This window comes from Hibiscus syriacus, unplaced genomic scaffold (genome assembly GCF_006381635.1).
Source record: "Hibiscus syriacus cultivar Baekdansim isolate YM2019G1 unplaced genomic scaffold, ASM638163v2 tig00110986_pilon, whole genome shotgun sequence".
Taxonomy (NCBI): Eukaryota; Viridiplantae; Streptophyta; class Magnoliopsida; order Malvales; family Malvaceae; genus Hibiscus; species Hibiscus syriacus.
Genome location: NW_024062940.1, coordinates 198,540 through 216,832, shown reverse-complemented (window position 1 = coordinate 216,832; position 18,293 = coordinate 198,540). Strand labels below are relative to the sequence as shown.

Here is an 18,293-nt window from a genome sequence, read left to right as displayed (position 1 = left end):
AAATCAGATGTTTGAACTGTGAATTAAACAACACAGCACTTTAGGTGAAGCAACTTTTAAGGCCTTTGCTTCATCCTGACCGAACATTTAGCAAAATAAACATTGCATCTGCAAGCAAACACACTTGGGTTTTAATGTTGTATCTCTTGTCGGTACGAATCTAAACTTGTACTATACATAAATATAAAAGAAATGTACAATTTTTTCGATCCTCAATTTCTTGTAATTTCACATTTAGTCGGATGGAATTCTCCAAATGTAATTTTAAGAATTCACAAAGATCCCTCTCAAGGTGATCTTGTAAAAGAGTGAATGCCTTTACAACATAATGGCATTCTTCACCATACAAATGGGCAGCACAAGCTACATTGTAAGTTGAGAGCTCCATCATCCCCAACACGATTTTGGATTTGAGTATCTGTTTTAGCCGCCACCTGCAGTGTAATCTCCAAGCTTTTCTCGCGTTTACCTCGGTAAATATTATCGGCATCCTTGTATAATAAGCAGAGTGATTTGCTTTTCGTTCACCTTCGTCTCCATTGAGACATATAGACAGTAGATCCTCTTCGTATTGATACAGTTTGAGGAAGCATGAAGCAAACTCCCTCCATGTATCGGACTCCGGAAATGTAGCTTCGACCCGCAAAGCAATCATCTCCACAAGAGAATCCAGACTATAGTAACCATTTTGATGCATGATGACAAGCCTTCCCAATGAGTGGCAGCATGTCGGATCCTTCAGAATCTCCTCGACACAATTAGAGAGCATGACAGAGTCGTGAGAATAAAAATACTCTAAAAGACTAGCCCTCAATCGAAACGGAAAGCCGTGTTATGACTTCACTTAGAGCCTCATTCACTTGACCTCCAATCAGCAGTAACTGTACCAAAGGAAGTAAGGCAGCTGACAAAGGGGGTTCACATTGTAGGGCAAGCCAAAGATACTTCACAGCATCATTATAATGATTATTAAGCATTTGCCTGTGCACATAGACAAAGTTCTCACTAGAATACGGCAACTTTAAGGGCATCAACCATGACTCTAGACCCTAAGGCAGAGAAGACCGAAGGATCACATGTATAGCCACTATCATTATATAAACCAGCTTGATTTTCAGCAGAGTTTCGGTAGGAGCCTAGCGGCTCAACCTCTTGTAAGAGATGTGCATCAATTCAAATCGGCACAGGAACGTCTCCGTGTAGGTTGCTATCGGCCACCGGTCTGTATCTTTTACCATTCATGAATGTCTTTGAATCATATCGAGAAGTAACGACGTGACGAGTATAAGCTGCATAATTCCCGACCGAGTTAACAACTTAATTGCTTGATTTCGATCCTGCAGTGCCTGATAGCTGAGGGGAGTAATCTTGGTCTGAATCTCTCAACTTAACCTCGTCACTGAGATTGGAATTCCAAAGCTGAGAGAATGTCAAGCCCATGACCAAATTAGACATTGAATGGCCACTAAAGTAACGTTCTTTCATTAAGCTTAAAGCAGCTTGATGTGCCCAACCCAGATTCCCATGTGCAAGACAAAAAAATGAACAAATGAAGTGCGATTTGCTCCTCTACTTCGACAGTCTTCGTCTTAATTCTGCTCATCCAAATCTCATAGATGTCCCTGATCCTTCTTAGATCAACATTATCCCCATCTGTGTTCTTAAGAAGCCTAATTGAAACAGAGTACTTGAGGCGATTCAAATCGGCAGAACAATCATTGGAAGTACCCCTGAGCAACAAGCTCAAGACTCCACTTGCCTCACCCCAATCATGTTTCTTTACAAGTTTGTCCAAGAGGTAACACAGCCTTTTCCGATTTCCCATCGGATGGGGATTCATCCCAATGTTAGAAGAAAAGAAGGCTTTGTTAATGATAACTTCAACCTTTTGTCTAGCTCTTTTACGGGTCTTGGGTTCTTCTGAAGTAGCTTCAAGTTTCTCCTTTTTTTTTCTCTGGCCTTCTTATTTCTCAGAGATGGGGCGAAATCGACGACGGAGAAATTTCCGATAGCTGGATGATGGCGCCAAACTGACCGGAGCCAAAAAGGAGTCGAGAGGGGAGAGGAGGATAAAGGCCGAAGAAAATCCGGGACCACCAGAGAAAAGCGGCAGCGAAGAGCCAACAATTATGATTGATGATTTTATTTTTTTTATAAAAAAATTAAAAAAATATTATTATTTATAAAAAACTCTAATTTCTTTTAAATTACAAAAAACCTTAAAATCCTCAAATCCTAATATTAATCTATTATCGCGTCCTTTTCATCACGACTATTGCCGCTGTCGTAATCCTTATCATCATCCTTATATGTTACAGTTGTCGTCTTCACCATCACAATCGTGTGAGATCAAGATTTTCATCTTAGAGTTCGCGGGTATAAAATTTTAATTTATCGTCGATCGTTCGTTAACCGATCACGATTTTATTAGATTTTTGGTCTTCGAAGGAGGAGAAATCGGGTAGAACTTCTTCAACAATAAAAGTCAACGGTTTTTGGTCATCCAAGAATAACATATTTGATGACATTCATCATTTCAGATATTATGCCAAAACTTTCTAAAACTTCAGTTCAGGAATATGGAATAAACTGATAAAGCCTGCCAGGGTTTAACCACTAATTATATAATATCTTTAGTATTACCTGCAAGATAAATTGATTATTTGCAATTAGCCAAAATATGGTCATCCAGGACTGCACGTTGAGACTCCGTTCATTGCTACTCGGAGAATTACAGCAGCTGGTGGCATTGCCTCGATGGCTTCACCAGTCCGCGACCTCCCTGCAGTATTTATACATCGACGATTGTCCCAATTTCACGGCATTGCCTGATTGGTTCGAAGAATGTAAATCTCTTTGAAAGCTTGAGCTATTGAAATGTCCTAATCTATCATCTTTGCCAGAGGGATTCAGTCAGCTCAGTTCCCTGCAAAAATTGAAGATAGGGCACTGTCCTATTTTGATGGCTTGAAAGTTTGATCATGTTATTTAATAGGAGATTAGGATGTCCTAATCTATCATCTTTGAAAGCCAGGCAGATGAAAAATGGTAATAGGAGAAGACTGGCCCAAGATAGCTCATGTACCAGAAATCTATCTTGATGGCTTGAAAGTTTGATCATGTTATTTAATAGGCTAAACTAGAAAAAAACCCTCAAACTAGTTTAATATTGTTAAATTAGCCCCTATACTTTTATTTGTTCCAATACTCTCTAATTTGTACTTCGTTTAGCCCTCATTTCAAATGAAATGTTAAACAAATTGAAAAATAGATTTCTTTAAGACAATCACATTGAGATGAGGCATGCAACTGACAAAATTTTCAACAAAGTCTCTTTCACTGTCAAAATTATCTATGATAATAGAGACAAGAACCGAACCAATACGATAATAAAAGACCATGCAGCCATAGTACTAAAAAAGAGTCAAAGTTTTTCATTTCTGAAGAACACTGTACATATAAACAATGAGAAACATGGACTCGGGTCTATCTTAGTTGGTTCATGTAACATTCTTAAAAAGAGCATCAGAAACCCTTTCCTTATTCTTAAACAGTGACCTATGAAAAATTATATCTATAAGAAAAATACATTAATGGTTGATGCGATTCCATTCTATAAAAGAGTCCCTGAAAGAATAGATGGGCAAATAGCACCCAGATACAAGAAATAATTCCCACAGGTGTTTTTTTCGATCATTTCACCGAATAACCATTAATCAACTTTTTCTCTTGGAAAGGACTCTAAGCTATATATACTCCATGAAGAATTGTAAAAACTGTTCTTCGTTTTTTTGCTACCTACTGTTATGAGCTGAGGCTATGGGAAAACCTATAAATTTATTGATAATGGTGGAAATTAATCAGAGCACCGGTTAGTTCCAATAATGAAGCCCACAATACCTTTACATTGCATCAAATCTGGAGGAAAGGGTGGAACAATAGTGAAGTATAATACCTTGTGCCAGTTGTCAGCATTTTAGATCTTTACATCTGTTTTTCGTTTTTCAATTTAGCAACCCTGTTTTCAGGAAGGGATGGAGACCGTTGAAGATCATTGTTAGCAGCGGCAACTACTGCAGCAGCCGTCTGAGATGTCTTTACTGTAGGCAGACTAAAATTTTCCAGAACTCCATTGGTAACGGATCCTTGTCGATTCCCAGTCTCGTTTCTGACAATTTCAGTTTTATTACCGAGGCTTCTTTGACTACCTGTCTCTGCTCTAGCTAATGATGAACATTGTGTTTCTGTAATTGAAATAGAGCAGCATCGTCAATTTCCCAATAGCTCAAGCATGACAAAGAGATAACATACCAGAAAATAAATTATATATATAAATTGAAAAAATCCACTCTGCCACCATTATTGATAAATTTATAGGTTTTCCACTTCAACCATAGCTTCATGGAGTTTAGAAATCCATAAATTGAATATCGATCAGTGTCTTTGAAAATTTTGTTAAAGCAATCGTCTCCTAGTTGCTGAGAAAGTTGGGGATGGTTTCATCATTTGGAGCTTTCTTCCCTTTATATGCGCAAAATATAATTAAACGTGAATCAAATTTTCAGAGAAGGGAGAGGGGAACTTGCCCTTTATTTCTCCAAAAGTGATAAGCCTATTGAGACAATCCCGGAACTTTGTCAAAACAATTCTTTCCTGCTCTGCATAAATCTCCATCATCTGTGAAGATGTGCTGCAGCCGTTGCCTGTGATTCCATTAGAGGGAGCTTCCACGAACCTTGTATCTTCTTCATCACACATCAAAGCCAAAGTTCCTGGAGACAAAGGCCTTTGCTTTGGCGTATCAGCGTCATCTGAGCAGGAATCCTCACGGCCAGCTTTATCAGTTTGGTTTGCACTTGAACAATCATCAGCCATGGTTTTCTCAGCGTCGGAATCTTTGTGGCTTTCCAGCCTGTCTTGAGTGGATGATGCAAGGGAGGCTTCGGTCTGATCTTCGGCCAGCTTTTCAATCATACTTCTCTGATCTGAATGTATACATAAATTAAGGGAAGACCCATTAGCTGAAAAATAGGCACATCGGTTAACTTCTTCGATTAACTAACTAAAAAGTTGGACGTTAAAGCAGATTTAAAACCAAGATAAATGGGATCCTTCAAGTGACATCAAGTGTCCAACTATTATTTCTTACGAGTACTTCACTAGGACAGGAGTGGTCTGAAGTAACAGAAATGATTTCAGGAAACAACATCAATATCAATATTCAAAACAGTTTAATACAATATTTGTTGACACAAAATCTCAAATTATAATTGATGCGCTGATATGACTTAATTCGAAACAAAAGTTGTAGCGCTACTTTATTCATTACATAGAAAAATAAATAAATAAATAAATAAATAAGTAATGACACTAATCTTTCTTTGTTTCTATTAGAAAATCATCGTTATACGGAAAAATAGAGCTGAATATAACTGCAAAGCAAGCATAAGTTGGTCGACATGCATGATAGCCTTCACACTGTTTACTCGTAAATAAGCACGATGCAAATGCATGAATTAAGAACTAAAGTAATAAGTATGTCATGAATTAGAGACTGTATGTTTAGACTAGGGATTCAAATTGTTTTCCATGTATTCCCATATACCTGCAAGTGTCTTTGCAGCTTCTCCGGATAGAACTACCAAAACAGAACAGAGCTCCTTCAAGTCCTGCTTCTGAATGATGTCCGCTAACAGAGACCTTCCACGAAAATGCATTAGTTAGTTTCCTGAACAAGTGAACCATAAAAATATTTTTATCAAGACGCTCCATTTACCTATACGTGAATCTTGATGTGCCTACCGCAGCAGTTGTACCTGAACTGGAAACTGGCACAGAAGAGGGCGCAGAAGCTCTGATATGAGTTTCCTGGCTCAAATAAAAAATAAAATAAAAAAGCTGAAAATGTAAGTTGAAGAAGCAGAAACTGAAAGAAATTATGAGAATGAGAAAGCTTCTATGGTAAATTAATCAATTGTCAGCAGTGGCGAAAGAATGAGAATAGAAAATTTCAGCAAACAATCGTTCTTAATTAGAACAAAAAAAGATTAGCTAGAATCAAGGTAACTGAAATATGATTCAGAAAGTTTCTCCGAAGACAAATGTCAATAAATACACATGAACGATGTTTACCTGCGGGAAGTTTCCAAGCCTGTGAACAGATGGATTCTTGGAAGTGGACTGAAAGAACAGTTCCTGGCCTTTTCTCTTCTTAGATACTGGAATGGAAGCGAAACCAGAGGAGCCAATAGCTCCATTTATGGCAGCATTAGCTGCCTGCTGAATATATGTCAAATTGTTGGCACGGTCACAATGAAACAGAGACTGTCTCTCTTCACTACCCTCAAAATTTTTGCAGTCCACGCATTTGCAGTTTTCAGAGCAGAGAATGTTGGCTTGGAAACACTCACAGTACTTTTTAAGGCACCCAGATTTCTTACAGTGGCATCCTTTGTTGTGCTTTCCCAATATTAAAACTTCCCCAGGATCTTCCTAAAAATATTTCAAAACTAGTCCATATGAGAATGCCAATGGCAGCAAGCTCTATCAAAATAGTGTACAAAAGGGTATGTTTGTATTTCATAAGTGTAAGTTCAATGAAAAAAAAAAGTGACCAGTATACCCTGCTATCCAGTGCACCATGCAGACTGCTAGCAATTTTTGGCCTGAATGCATTTGGATTACGCTCCAAAGTTGCATCAATAGCATCTCTCCTTGCAGCTTCATTCTCAACATTGTTATAACAATTAACACAGTTGCACCCATCACAATATACCCCAGATGCAAAGCACTCACAGTACCTGATCAACTAGGTAGATTATTAACTTTCTATATCATATACCATCAGAAATGTGGGTTATCATTAGCATAAAAAATGTCTTAATTACCTGTATTTACAGAAAAATCATACACGATAAATGAATCATTGAAAACAAACAGTACCATCATAAATGCCCAGGCAAGCTGCGCAGATGCTGCCTATAGAAGTCATAACTCAACCGTACTTTCTCTCATGCACACTTCTTAACATATAGAACATACATAAACTCTGAATCTAATCAGTGAGTTGGAAACATATATACAATTTTCATAGAGCAAGGCACAACTGGACTTTTCTAGAATCAAACGGATGTTCCCCCTATTTCTGCAATTAGTTCAGGTGATAATATTCCTACAACTTGCACTATTTGCATTTTGAGGCTACTTGAGGCAAACCAACCTAAATTGAAAGGGTTTGGAAACTGACGCAGAACAAACTTATAAGCTAGGAACTACAATTTATCAGCCTGAAGAAGTTAATATTGATACAGTTAGAAAGGATATTTACTTGATTGTTTTTGTTGTAGGATTCTTTCCATTAAAACATAGACAACGCTGCAACACATACGAAATACTGAACTCCCCTATTCATGGCAATGTGTATTACTATATTCAACACCAACTCATCTTCGGAAGTATTTCTATATTCTCCAAACTAATTCGATACTTTTTTTGTAAAAGAATTGAAAGAGGAAAAGATCAAATAGACATTATTTGAAATTGTCATATTAGTGAGATTCTTAAAGTAGCACAAAATAATAGGGACAAAACATTTTGAAGATTATGATCACAAGATTATATGGCCCAAACCTAAACATTTCTTGCTAACTAAAGCCGAACGAGTATGTTAGTCAATTTACTTACAGTTTCAGACACCGAGAATGTTTACAGTTGCACTGCTTCTGCTTCTTTGGAGTACCATCTTTGAGTTCAGTTGCTCTTGGTTTTACTTTTGGGGAATCTGGTTTTCTGAAGCAAGCAAGAAATATGAGAAATAATAAAGTTTGAGTAATGCAACTAACTTTCATTAAAACAACGACATATAAAAACTAAACAAAATTACCAGAGTTTGATTCAAATGATAACTGAAACTAAAGACCGAATTTTGAAGCATGTGAAAATAAAATGTGAGGGAAGACCGTAACCGAGACTTATCATTACTCTCTCAAAAACGGAAAGGAAATGTAGAAAAAGGATTAATTTTATTAAAAGAAATAAATTAATATCCTCAAAATAACAGACTAAAAGAAGAAGAAAATCACAAATTTTGATCGCAAAAACTTACAGAACTCTCGACGCTTCTGTAGTAAGAGGAGCTTGCACAGGGGCCACTGGAGAGGTCGCCACCGTCTGCGGTAGCTTTATCTGTTGCTGCTGCTGCTGCTGAGTAACTGTAGCAGCCGCCGCAGCCGAAAGCGTAGCGACACCTATTTCTAGCTTCGATTGCTGGTGTTCCGGTAAAACTACACCACCAGAAGAAACCCCGCCAAAACCGGCCGTGAAATCCAGCTGCCTTGCAAGCTTCTTCGCCGGAAAACCTGCCGTATCGGATTGTACCTTTTTTGGCGGGAACTCACCTCCTTCTCCTTCCCCCATCTAATTCCAACTCATTCGAGTTTCAAAGGAATCAAATTCGAATATTTTTTCCAATCACCCCTACACAGCCAAAGCTGAAAATCAACCGAATGATCTCACAAATTACGTTAAATAAACTCGAATTCAACCTCTTTTAGATCCAAATCACAATCCACAACCTCCAAGACCTAAAATTCCAAAAGCGAACACCAAAATTTCTCCAAGCTCGAGATTTCCTCCTCGAAGTTCCAAAAAACAAAGAAACTTTTGATTCCGATCGACGCATAGAGAGAGAGAGAGATAAAGAGAAAGGCTAGAGCTTTCTCCTAAGCATCGGATATTGAAAAACAAAGAAAGAAAATAGATAAATTTCAAGCTATTGTTTCTTCTTCTTCTTCGGTTCTCTCCTCCCTCTCTCTTGCAGAGTTTTGAAATTTCAATTTTTTTCTTTTTTTGTGTGTTTTTTTGAATGGTGAGATTCGAACAGGTTTTCGCATCTGACGGTTCACGTAGAAAGAACTAATCTGACGGTTGAAATTCATAGGAGTGAGTGTGGAAGCCCCGGTGAGCGTTGGATCTGATTAAACGCAAAGTTTTTGGTGAAAATACCAGAAAGGTCCCAATACTATAGAAACTGATTTAAATTAGTTTCTTTTTAATTATATAAATTAATTTTATATCCAACCCGAACTCACACTCTACAAAATCTGATCCGAACTATTTTTAAAGAGAAAAACTTGACTATATCAGATCAGGTCAAATTAAAAAAAATGGTTGTCCTTTTTTACCATATGTATGGGGTAAGGGGAGGTAAGATAGTAGGCTACCCCAACACCAGATTGAGATCAACTTCCGTAAGAGATCTCCGAGATTTTCTTAAATTCGAGTCGAAATATCATCCCTAAAGATATAACATTCTATTTTACTACAATATTATCTTTAATAAATACATGTCCCTCCATCATTCTTCCTGTCAGTTTCATCTCTCCGATCACCATGCCATCGATTCACAACCCTTTTCGACGACGACAACCGTGCCCAAGTTTAATCACCATATCGTCCGCATATCAAACACCTGCAAACAGACACAGCAAATGATCTTATTCATGTGCCGTTGGTTCGAAGTATTCATGTTCGACACATATACGACCATGTGTATAACCATTAACATGCCTTTGTCGGACATGAACACTTACGCAATGGAACAGGGCGGCGACGTTTCTGCCTCGCCGCCTCTTTCTTCCTCAGAGGTTGAAGAACCGCCTTGATTGCGGTATCGAAAACGGCTTTCACGTTCTGATGCAAATCATCGATAAAGATCGAGTTGTATATCTGTTAAAACATGAAGGGTGTGTACATTTACAAGGCCATGACCATAGATGACATCGAATTCACCTGCTGAGTTTTGGAGCTGCATTCAACATAAGCCGCCGCAGCTCCTCTCCCTGTATAAACCATTTATGTCCGGATAAGCTATTTTAAATTACGATTACGTTTTCGGTTGCTATCGTACGATATAATGGAACCATGGTAAAGATGAAGTGAAAGAGCATACCTGAGCAGATGTTATAATATCATAGCCCATTTGATCAGCAATATATGCTCGATCTCCCCGAAGATCTGATTTATATGGGGAAAAAGCATTATTCAAAAGTACTTGAATGAACATTAAACGAACATGGTCACGAATAGCGGACTACCTAGCTTCGTTCCGACCAGAACGATCGGAACATTAGGAGCAAAACGACGTAGTTCAGGCATCCACTGTGGAACAGATTAAAATGGGGTTTTAGGGGATTGTATTAACAACGTTTTTTTCCAAGGAAAATGCAAAGACAACAACCTTCTTGAGAACATTTTCATAGCTCGCTCTGCTGATTAATGAGAAAGCTAAGACAAATATGTCTGCACCTCTGTAACTCAGTGGCCTTAACCTGCTATAATCTTCTTGACCTTTTTAATGGAAAATGGAGAAGACAAATCAGAAAAGAAAAGAAAAAAAACCCAGATTTTTCCTTCATCCAAACACAGCAAACGACTCAAAACGAGACCTGCAGTATCCCATAAACCCAGATTAACAATGCTCCCATCTACAGCCACATTGGCACTGAAATTATCAAACACTGTCGGTATATAATCCTGAAACACAAAGGGAGAAAGAAACCCAGATAGTAAAATAACCCAAGATAGTGAAATGACTTCAAGGTAAAAAACAAAGAAAGTTCTTACAGTTGGGAACTTGTTGCTGGTGTAACAAATGAGCATACATGTCTTTCCAACAGCTCCATCTCCAACAGTAACGCATTTAATGAACCTTGAAGCACTCATCTTCTCAAAAATTTGCAACTTCGTTCACAAATAGTTCTTCTTCAGCTAAGCAACTATATATATATTATACGGTATCTATGCTCCAAATGGAAAGACAAAACAACCGTTGTGGGGGAATGGTTTCTTTAATACATCCGATTTCTAAACAGTTGTTTGAAATGAATGCGACCGTTGGATTCATTTAATACAACCTATGTTTACATCCTCTTGTCGTTCTATCATGTAGGAAAGGACAAGATCTCACCATTAAATTGCCTTGATCCCTGTTGATAAATATAGAGTTGTAAAAACAACACATTGATAATGGTTGTAACAAGTAACCGTGTGTAAAAAGTATCTTTTTAGTTAAATTAAGTGTTTAGTATCTAAGCTATATGTTCTGATCCGTTTTAGTGCTTAAATTTTTAATTTTTTTAAAATCATATATAAAATTTAGTCTTTATTTCATTTTAGTATATGCCGTTAAAAATTTTAGTTTTAGTTTTATTTTAATACTCTGTTCAAAAATTAACATTAAGTTTTGAAAATATTAAAAGTTTAGGTATTAAAATGGATCAAAATTAATAGTTTGGGTATTTAACTTAACGCGAGTACTAAAATGAAATGAAAACTAAACGATAGATATGGTTTTAGAAAAAAAATGAAAGTTTAAGTACTAAAACATATCAAAACTAATAGTATATGTACTAAATGTATAGTTTATCCTTTTTTTAGTCCTCAAGTACTCAATTTTTTTATTGAAAAAAGGTGGACCGTTGGATGTGACTTTTGTGTTCTTGCATTTATGTATGAAGGCAAGGTTTGTTGGTCTCCATTAATGGCTTAGCAAATTCTCCTCTGCATTGAAGAGTTTCAGCCCTTTTCACCTAACTCTGAATTATGGTAAGAATTTGAATGTTCATTTGGAATAAAATGGCAAGATCATCTACAAGCTCCTTAAAAATGTCACCCTGTGAGACAAAATCCGTGTCGCAGTTAACCTCTATTCTTCCTTCAGCTGAGGCTCGACTGGCCTTTTTTTCCGCGCTTGCCAAGCCTTTCTTGCGAAGAAACTCCTGGGCTTTAACAATGTCCCCTCCAGTCTCCGAGAGTGCTGTCTTGCAATCCATCATTCCTGCTCCCGTTTCCTCACGGAGCTGCTTTACTAGAGCTGGTGATACAGTTGCTGCTGTTCATGAATATGAATAAAATACAGGGACACATGATCAATGTCAAAAAATATAAATATCATGAATGTTTCAACACACGCGCAGTCGAAATTGAATGTCGCATTTGACGTGGCACGATATTTTATTAAAAGTGCAAGACTTTGTGGGGTTTCTTATCATTAAGTGGCTATCTCCCATCTTTGAAGTATACCCCCATGTTGAAAAGCACAGGCAAACAACACATTCTTACAGCTTCAAACTAAGTATAAACCTTTAGTCACATTTTCCTCGGGTATGGAGCCATTTGAATCAGTAATTTCATCATTCTTTTGAAGTGCAGGGTCTGCCTCTTCGATTTCTGAAAAGAAACTGGTGTCTCTATATGCATTTCCTCCTTGGTATCCTCAGATTGATTCTCTTCTTCTTCAACTGCTTCACTTCCCGAAGACTTAATCTGATCATCGACCGATTCTTATGATGGATCAGGGCTTGCATTGTTTTCCACTATATCTGCACAAAATCAGCAATAGGAAATAGTGATAAATTGTATCCCCAAGTTCTCTTAACTGATGTCTAATGTATTTAATATGATGACTGAGATATGATCATCGTTTAAGATTTTAGTATTATATTTTATCATATCACTGTTAGCAGATTAACACTTAACTTAGAATTCTGTCAATTCTTTAACGGATAAGAACAGGTTTAGAACTTAATAAATAGTTTGGTGATATTTTTGTAATTTTTAATAGTCGATGGATTATTTATGGACTTTATCCTATTTTTTATATGAAAGATATTAATTAACCAAATCAATACTTATTTATGACCGGCCATTTTTTATTTATTTAATTGTTGACTTGATATTTTTACATCAACGCTAAACATGCATTAAATGTATCACATTAGTACTTGAGCACATATGACATATAAATAATTAGATATATTAAAATAATATCACGTTAACAACCAATATAATTTATAACTAACGATTTTTATATAAAAATGATTATTTTAACAAAAAATAATCAAATTTTTTGAAAAATTTAAATGAGAATAAATATCATAGATCTATTGTGCAAAATAGCCATTGATTCAAGGAATTACAAGGAATAGTTTGGAGAGTAAACTCAGGGACATTGAATCGATGTGTATGGCAAACAGGACACCCACCTGGTTATCTAAGAGCAGTTTGTTCTACAATTATGCATAGTTTTTCTCAAGTTTTCCTCCAAATCAGCTGTTGGTTGGGAATTAATAGCCAATGCAGAACCTATAAAAAGGAAGGCAAATAAACCCTATAGCCACCAACACAAAGCCATCCACAGGCAATAGAAATAAACACAAAGAATAAAAATAAAAATAAAACATGAGAATCACGACGGCGACGGGGATGTTGTGGAGAGGCCTATGTATGATCGTCCCTCTTCTCTTCGCCTCCGTCAACTTAAGGAATAAAGGCATTGCCGCCAGTGCCGAGACTAATTATAAGGGGAAGTGGGAGCTGTTTTCTCAGAATTCCGGTGTGTCGGCCATGCACTTGATTCTACTCCCCAAGACGAACAACTCTTTGATGTTCGATGCCACCATCTTTAAGACATCGAGATTGAAGTTTCAGGACCCGCATTGCCAAAACGTCGTTGTACCCAAAAGTCTCGTTGAGGAACACTGCTTCGCGCATTCGGTTCTCATGGATTTTGAAACAACGAAGGTTAAGCCACTCAGGGTACGGTTTTAGCTCTCCCCATGCATGCTTTGTTTTAATCGAGAATTTTAGAGATTTTATCTTTTAAATAATCTTTTCTTTAACAGTTGAAGTACGATACTTGGTGTTCATCCGGTGCCCTTGACGTGAAGGGACGGTTAGTAAGCACCGGTGGGTTTAATAACGGCTCCGACACGGTCAGAATTCTCGATAAATGTGATGACTGCACATGGAAAGAATACCCAGGCACGCTTGGAAATGGAAGATGGTACTCATTTTTAATTTAAAAAAAAAACTTGAATGATAAATGTTGATGGATTTTTTAAAACACTTGAATCTCGTCACTTTCGATTGAAGGTATGCTACACAAGTAACCTTAGGCGACGGAAGATTCATGGTGTTCGGCGGTCGTGATTTCCCGACGTACGAATTCGTTCCAACAGAAGGCAAACGCAACACCAAAAACCAAGTCATCGATTTCAAGTTCCTTCGCGAAACCCACGATCCCGTCGAGAACAATTTGTACCCTTTTGTTTATCTACACACAGATGGAAACCTCTTTATCTTCGCAAACAACCGTTCGGTCCTCCTAAATCCGAAGACTAACTCGATCGTCCACGAGTTCCCAGTCCTCCCTAACGGTGCTCGAAGCTATCCCTCGTCGGGATTTTCTTGTATGCTTCCGATAACGCTTCAACCCGACGAGAAACGTTCCGTCATCCCGGCCGAAGTCTTGGTATGCGGCGGCGCTGCGCATAACGCTTTTACGTTGGCGAATTTAACTCGACCCCCAGTGTTTCCCCCGGCGACCAAGGACTGTGGTCTCATAGATATCAGCCAAATGCAGAAAGCTACCTGGAAGATCCTGCAAATGCCATCGCCTCGTATTTTGGGCGACGCCTTGGTTCTTCCGACTGGAGATGTGCTTCTCGTCAACGGCGCCAAGAGTGGCTCCGCTGGGTGGGAAAATGCCAGGGACCCGAATCTGGTCCCCGTTTTGTATTCTGTCGCCAGTTCCAGTTTTAAAGAGCTTAATCCTTCGACTATTCCACGTATGTACCACTCAACGTCGGCGGTTCTCCCCGACGCTAGAATCCTCATCGCCGGAAGCAACACGAACGACGGATACTTAGATGTCGCCCTCTTCCCGACCGAGACCCGTGTCGAAAAATTCTCGCCGCATTACTTCGATCCAGCGTTGGACCGTTTCCGAACCGAGATTGTATACGATAAGAAGGCCAAGAGGATCAATTATGGAATGCCATTCAAGCTGCAAGTCAAAGGTGGCGATGAGAACCTTGACATGCAGAAGCTTCAAGTGAATATTTACAATCCTCCATTTACGACACACGGTATCTCGATGAACCAAAGGATGATTAGGCTGGGAATTTCCGATGTGAAAAAAGACAAAGACGCAAAGGACGTCTCCGTCATCTCTCTTCAAGGAGCACCCAACGGCAACGTCGCTCCGCCCGGTTATTACATGCTCTTCGTGGTTTATAATGGGGTGCCTTGCCGCCGTGCCATGTGGATTAACGTGAACAAGTAAGCCCTCTCGTTTAGAGCTCCGGTTCAACAAAGACTTAAATCCAATGTCTCATCACTGAGATGCAAATTTGCATCTAATTCCTCTCTATTGCTTTTCTTTTTCATTTTTCTTTTTGCCTTTTATGGGCACCGATATTTTGTATTTCTTTACTCTTTTGAAGTTAAATCAATCAAAATAAATGTGTAAATTAACACAGTTCCTGGTAACTTTTTAATATGACAATCAAAATATAATATATTATGGAATTATAATGACATCATTTATAATAGTTTAGACGGTAAAAGTTAAAATATTTTATTGAGAAATTATCTCATAAGAAAACATAATAAATATTAAAATATAGGGCAAAGAACACAAATAGTCTCCTGATTATTGGGTACTTTATTAAGTCACCGATTATTAAAAGTCACAAAATAATCATTTGACTATATAGTGTTACTTTGTTTAGTCCTTCGAGTATTAAAAGTTACAAAATGATCACACAACTATTCATTATGTTTCAAACTCGTCCATTTTCGTTAAAAAATAGATGGTATCCTTAACTGAACATTAACTTACTGACTGTGATATGATAAAATATGATTCCAAAATCTCAAAAGATTATCATATCTCATTTATCATATTAACGTCAAACTTAAACAACCGTCAATTTTTTAAAGAAAAATAACAAGATGGAACATAATGAATAGTCGGGTGATAATTTTGTAACTTTTAATAGTCGATGGACTTAATAAAGAAACACTCTATAATAAAAAAATATTTTGTAACTTTTAATAATCGAGATACTTAACAAAACAATATCATATAATCGAAGAATCATTTATGTACTTTACTTCTATATATATATATATATATATATATATATATATATATAAACACGAAACACGTTCAACAATAACAATAATAAGTAAATATGAATATTGTTTCTAACACTACGAAAATGATGCTTGATTTTACGTCAAATTTGGTACATATGTATAGGGGTGTATTCGGTTCGGTTTTTTACTAAAAATTGAATCGAACCGAAATAAACGGGTTTTTAATATTTAAACCGAAACTGAATAGTTAAAAAACTGAAAAAAATCGAAACCGGTTTTTTCGATTCGGTTCGGTTTTTTTAACGGTTCGGGTTTTTCGGTTTGGTTCGATTCGGTTTATCGGTTTTTCAATAAAAAAATCACTTGAAACTATAATTTTTTTTACAAAAATTGCCTATTCGGTTCAATATGGAACAAATGGATTCAATATGGAAAACTCGAACCGAACCGAATCAAAAAAATAAAGCCTTTAAACCGAACCGAAAACCAAATCGAACCGAACCATTTTACTCGATTCGTGTCAATTTTTCAATTTTCTCGATTTTGTTGATCAGCCTACATATGTGTGGAACGACATGATAAGAATGGATGTTGGCGGCTCAAGCAAGGCGTTGTGATGTTTGGTAGGCAGGCAAAAGGCACAGCCAGTGGTGTCTTACTGTCATTTGGCGTGTACGCGTAAGCCAACATGTATTGGTGTATATTTTTAAGAGAAAATCGCCTCAGTGACCAAAAAAAGTTATAATATACGATTTTAACCAACTTTTTTTGGATTTGCCAAAATGACCAACAAAATCGCAACGCGAAATAAAAATCGCAACGCGATCCCCAGAATCGCAAATCAGTTTCCAAAATCGCAACGCGATTCTTGAAAATCGCAATGCGATAGTACAAATTCGCATTGCGATTTTCCAAAATCGCAACGCGAATATGAAAATCGCAACGCGAACACATAAATCGCAACGCGTATCCGTAAATCGCAACGTGTATCCGTAAATCGCAACGCGTATGGGTAAATCGCAATGCGTATCCGTATATCGCAACGCGTATCCGTAAATCGCAACGATAATCCGTAAATCGCAACGAGAATCTGTAAATCGCAACGATAATCCATAAATCGCAACGAGAATCTGTAAATCGCAACGATAATCCGTAAATCGCAACGAGAATCTGTAAATCACAACACTGAAATTTTGGGTATATAACACTGAAATCATAACTAAATCCCTAAATCGCAACTCATTCCATCTCCATCTATCACTCTCTCCGGCGACATCCGTTCCTATATCCAACGACATCCTTCCCAATCCGGCAACAGGTTTTAGTTTCGCAGCTCGTCTGTTTAGTAAATTAATTTACAACCATGAAATCATCTAATGTTGATCATGTTTGGATAGATTTGTTTTGGAGGGTCATGGGATAATGTTCATGGTGTTTTACAATATATGCCTTTACCCATGAATCTTCAACTAAAATTGTCTTTACAAAAGTTAACTTATGAAACTCTAATGCTACGTGTTTCAAATAAATTGAATTTAGAGCCCCTAAGTGGATTTAGGCTATCTTATCAGAGAAATGGTAAAGTTTATTTGTTAACCGACAATGAAGATGTTGAACGATTCATTGCTTACATTAGTGTTTCACAAGATGATGTTACATTGTATGTTGTTGAACCTAGAAGTAGTATTGTTGGGTCAGTAGCGGGTAGTAATCAACTAAGTTTTTCTCAAAACCCACAACCTTTCTCTAATCCAAATCCCAATCAACTTTCAGCACCAAATTCCGGTTTTCGTATTGACCAGTTAGACGATGATGAGCCAACAGAAAAAATTGTGAGTACTAGTCAGTATTCGAAATTTGGTCTTGGTCAATATCCGGACTTTGATATTGGTCAATACACGGATTTTGATGATGTTTCAGAAGAAGAAACAGACCCTGCGTGTAATGATTTTGATATTGGTCAATACCCGAATTTTGATGATGAAACAGCCGTTGTCGAAGAATGTATTGTTGATGATAATGAGGAGGAAGTTACGACTGTGAATGAACATGTTGAACATCCATTCTGTAATTCATATAATCCTGAAGAAGAAAAAGAAGAAGAAAAAGTCCCCGAAGAAAAGAAAATGCCACGGGCGTATAACTGGAATATGCCAGAATTACTTCAGATACCGGAAGAAGAGTTGGTAAAGAAAACAGTTGATTGTTACACAAAAGTTATTCGTATCAAGAAAGATGATTGTTTTGATACAAAGGAAGACTTGAAGATAGCTTTGTATACGAAATGTGTGGAAGATGGCTATCAACTAAAAGTTAACAAATCAAGCAAAGATCATTTCGAAACAAGGTGT

The 18,293-nt window shown here is 37.4% G+C and overlaps 4 protein-coding genes and 1 pseudogene across 4 annotated transcripts; 1 reads left to right on the top strand and 4 right to left on the bottom strand.

Moving 5' to 3' along the window:
* Positions 1 to 70: 70 nt before the first annotated feature.
* Positions 71 to 2,081, bottom strand: LOC120148750. The gene is given in 6 exon segments (XM_039161778.1): positions 71 to 108; positions 199 to 839; positions 841 to 1,049; positions 1,186 to 1,289; positions 1,347 to 1,399; positions 1,467 to 2,081. Coding segments are annotated over 6 exon segments (1,419 nt in total). The 5' UTR covers positions 1,841 to 2,081.
* Positions 2,082 to 3,411: 1,330 nt separating this feature from the next.
* Positions 3,412 to 8,784, bottom strand: LOC120148729 (protein tesmin/TSO1-like CXC 5). Its single transcript, XM_039161760.1, has 8 exons — positions 8,105 to 8,784; positions 7,684 to 7,788; positions 6,623 to 6,800; positions 6,133 to 6,492; positions 5,777 to 5,868; positions 5,606 to 5,700; positions 4,587 to 4,985; positions 3,412 to 4,244 (listed from the first exon to the last, which is right to left on the bottom strand). Exons 1-8 carry the CDS (start codon positions 8,413 to 8,415, stop codon positions 3,985 to 3,987), a joined length of 1,800 nt encoding a protein of 599 aa, XP_039017691.1. The 5' UTR covers positions 8,416 to 8,784; the 3' UTR covers positions 3,412 to 3,984.
* Positions 8,785 to 9,333: 549 nt separating this feature from the next.
* LOC120148737 lies at positions 9,334 to 10,781 on the bottom strand (annotated as a pseudogene).
* Positions 10,782 to 11,588: 807 nt separating this feature from the next.
* LOC120148749 (elongation factor Ts-like) lies at positions 11,589 to 12,707 on the bottom strand. Its single transcript, XM_039161777.1, has 3 exons — positions 12,701 to 12,707; positions 12,142 to 12,228; positions 11,589 to 11,890 (listed from the first exon to the last, which is right to left on the bottom strand). Exons 1-3 carry the CDS (start codon positions 12,705 to 12,707, stop codon positions 11,589 to 11,591), a joined length of 396 nt encoding a protein of 131 aa, XP_039017708.1.
* A 494-nt stretch (positions 12,708 to 13,201) lies between these two features.
* LOC120148757 (aldehyde oxidase GLOX1-like) lies at positions 13,202 to 15,206 on the top strand. Its single transcript, XM_039161785.1, has 3 exons — positions 13,202 to 13,596; positions 13,683 to 13,843; positions 13,933 to 15,206. Exons 1-3 carry the CDS (start codon positions 13,240 to 13,242, stop codon positions 15,122 to 15,124), a joined length of 1,710 nt encoding a protein of 569 aa, XP_039017716.1. The 5' UTR covers positions 13,202 to 13,239; the 3' UTR covers positions 15,125 to 15,206.
* Positions 15,207 to 18,293: the final 3,087 nt, after the last annotated feature.

Coding starts and splice junctions, on each gene's coding strand:
- LOC120148749 (XM_039161777.1), bottom strand. Junction 11,891..12,141: donor CGAGGAAAATGTGACTAAAG/GTTTATACTTAG, acceptor ATTCATGAACAG/CAGCAACTGTATCACCAGCT.
- LOC120148757 (XM_039161785.1), top strand. CDS start 13,240: ATGAGAATCACGACGGCGACGGGGATGTTGTGGAGAGGCCTATGTATG. Junction 13,597..13,682: donor CGAAGGTTAAGCCACTCAGG/GTACGGTTTTAG, acceptor TTTCTTTAACAG/TTGAAGTACGATACTTGGTG. Junction 13,844..13,932: donor ACGCTTGGAAATGGAAGATG/GTACTCATTTTT, acceptor TTTCGATTGAAG/GTATGCTACACAAGTAACCT.
- LOC120148729 (XM_039161760.1), bottom strand. CDS start 8,415: ATGGGGGAAGGAGAAGGAGGTGAGTTCCCGCCAAAAAAGGTACAATCC. Junction 7,789..8,104: donor ACAGAAGCGTCGAGAGTTCT/GTAAGTTTTTGC, acceptor TGCTTGCTTCAG/AAAACCAGATTCCCCAAAAG. Junction 4,986..5,605: donor AGCTGCAAAGACACTTGCAG/GTATATGGGAAT, acceptor GTATACATTCAG/ATCAGAGAAGTATGATTGAA.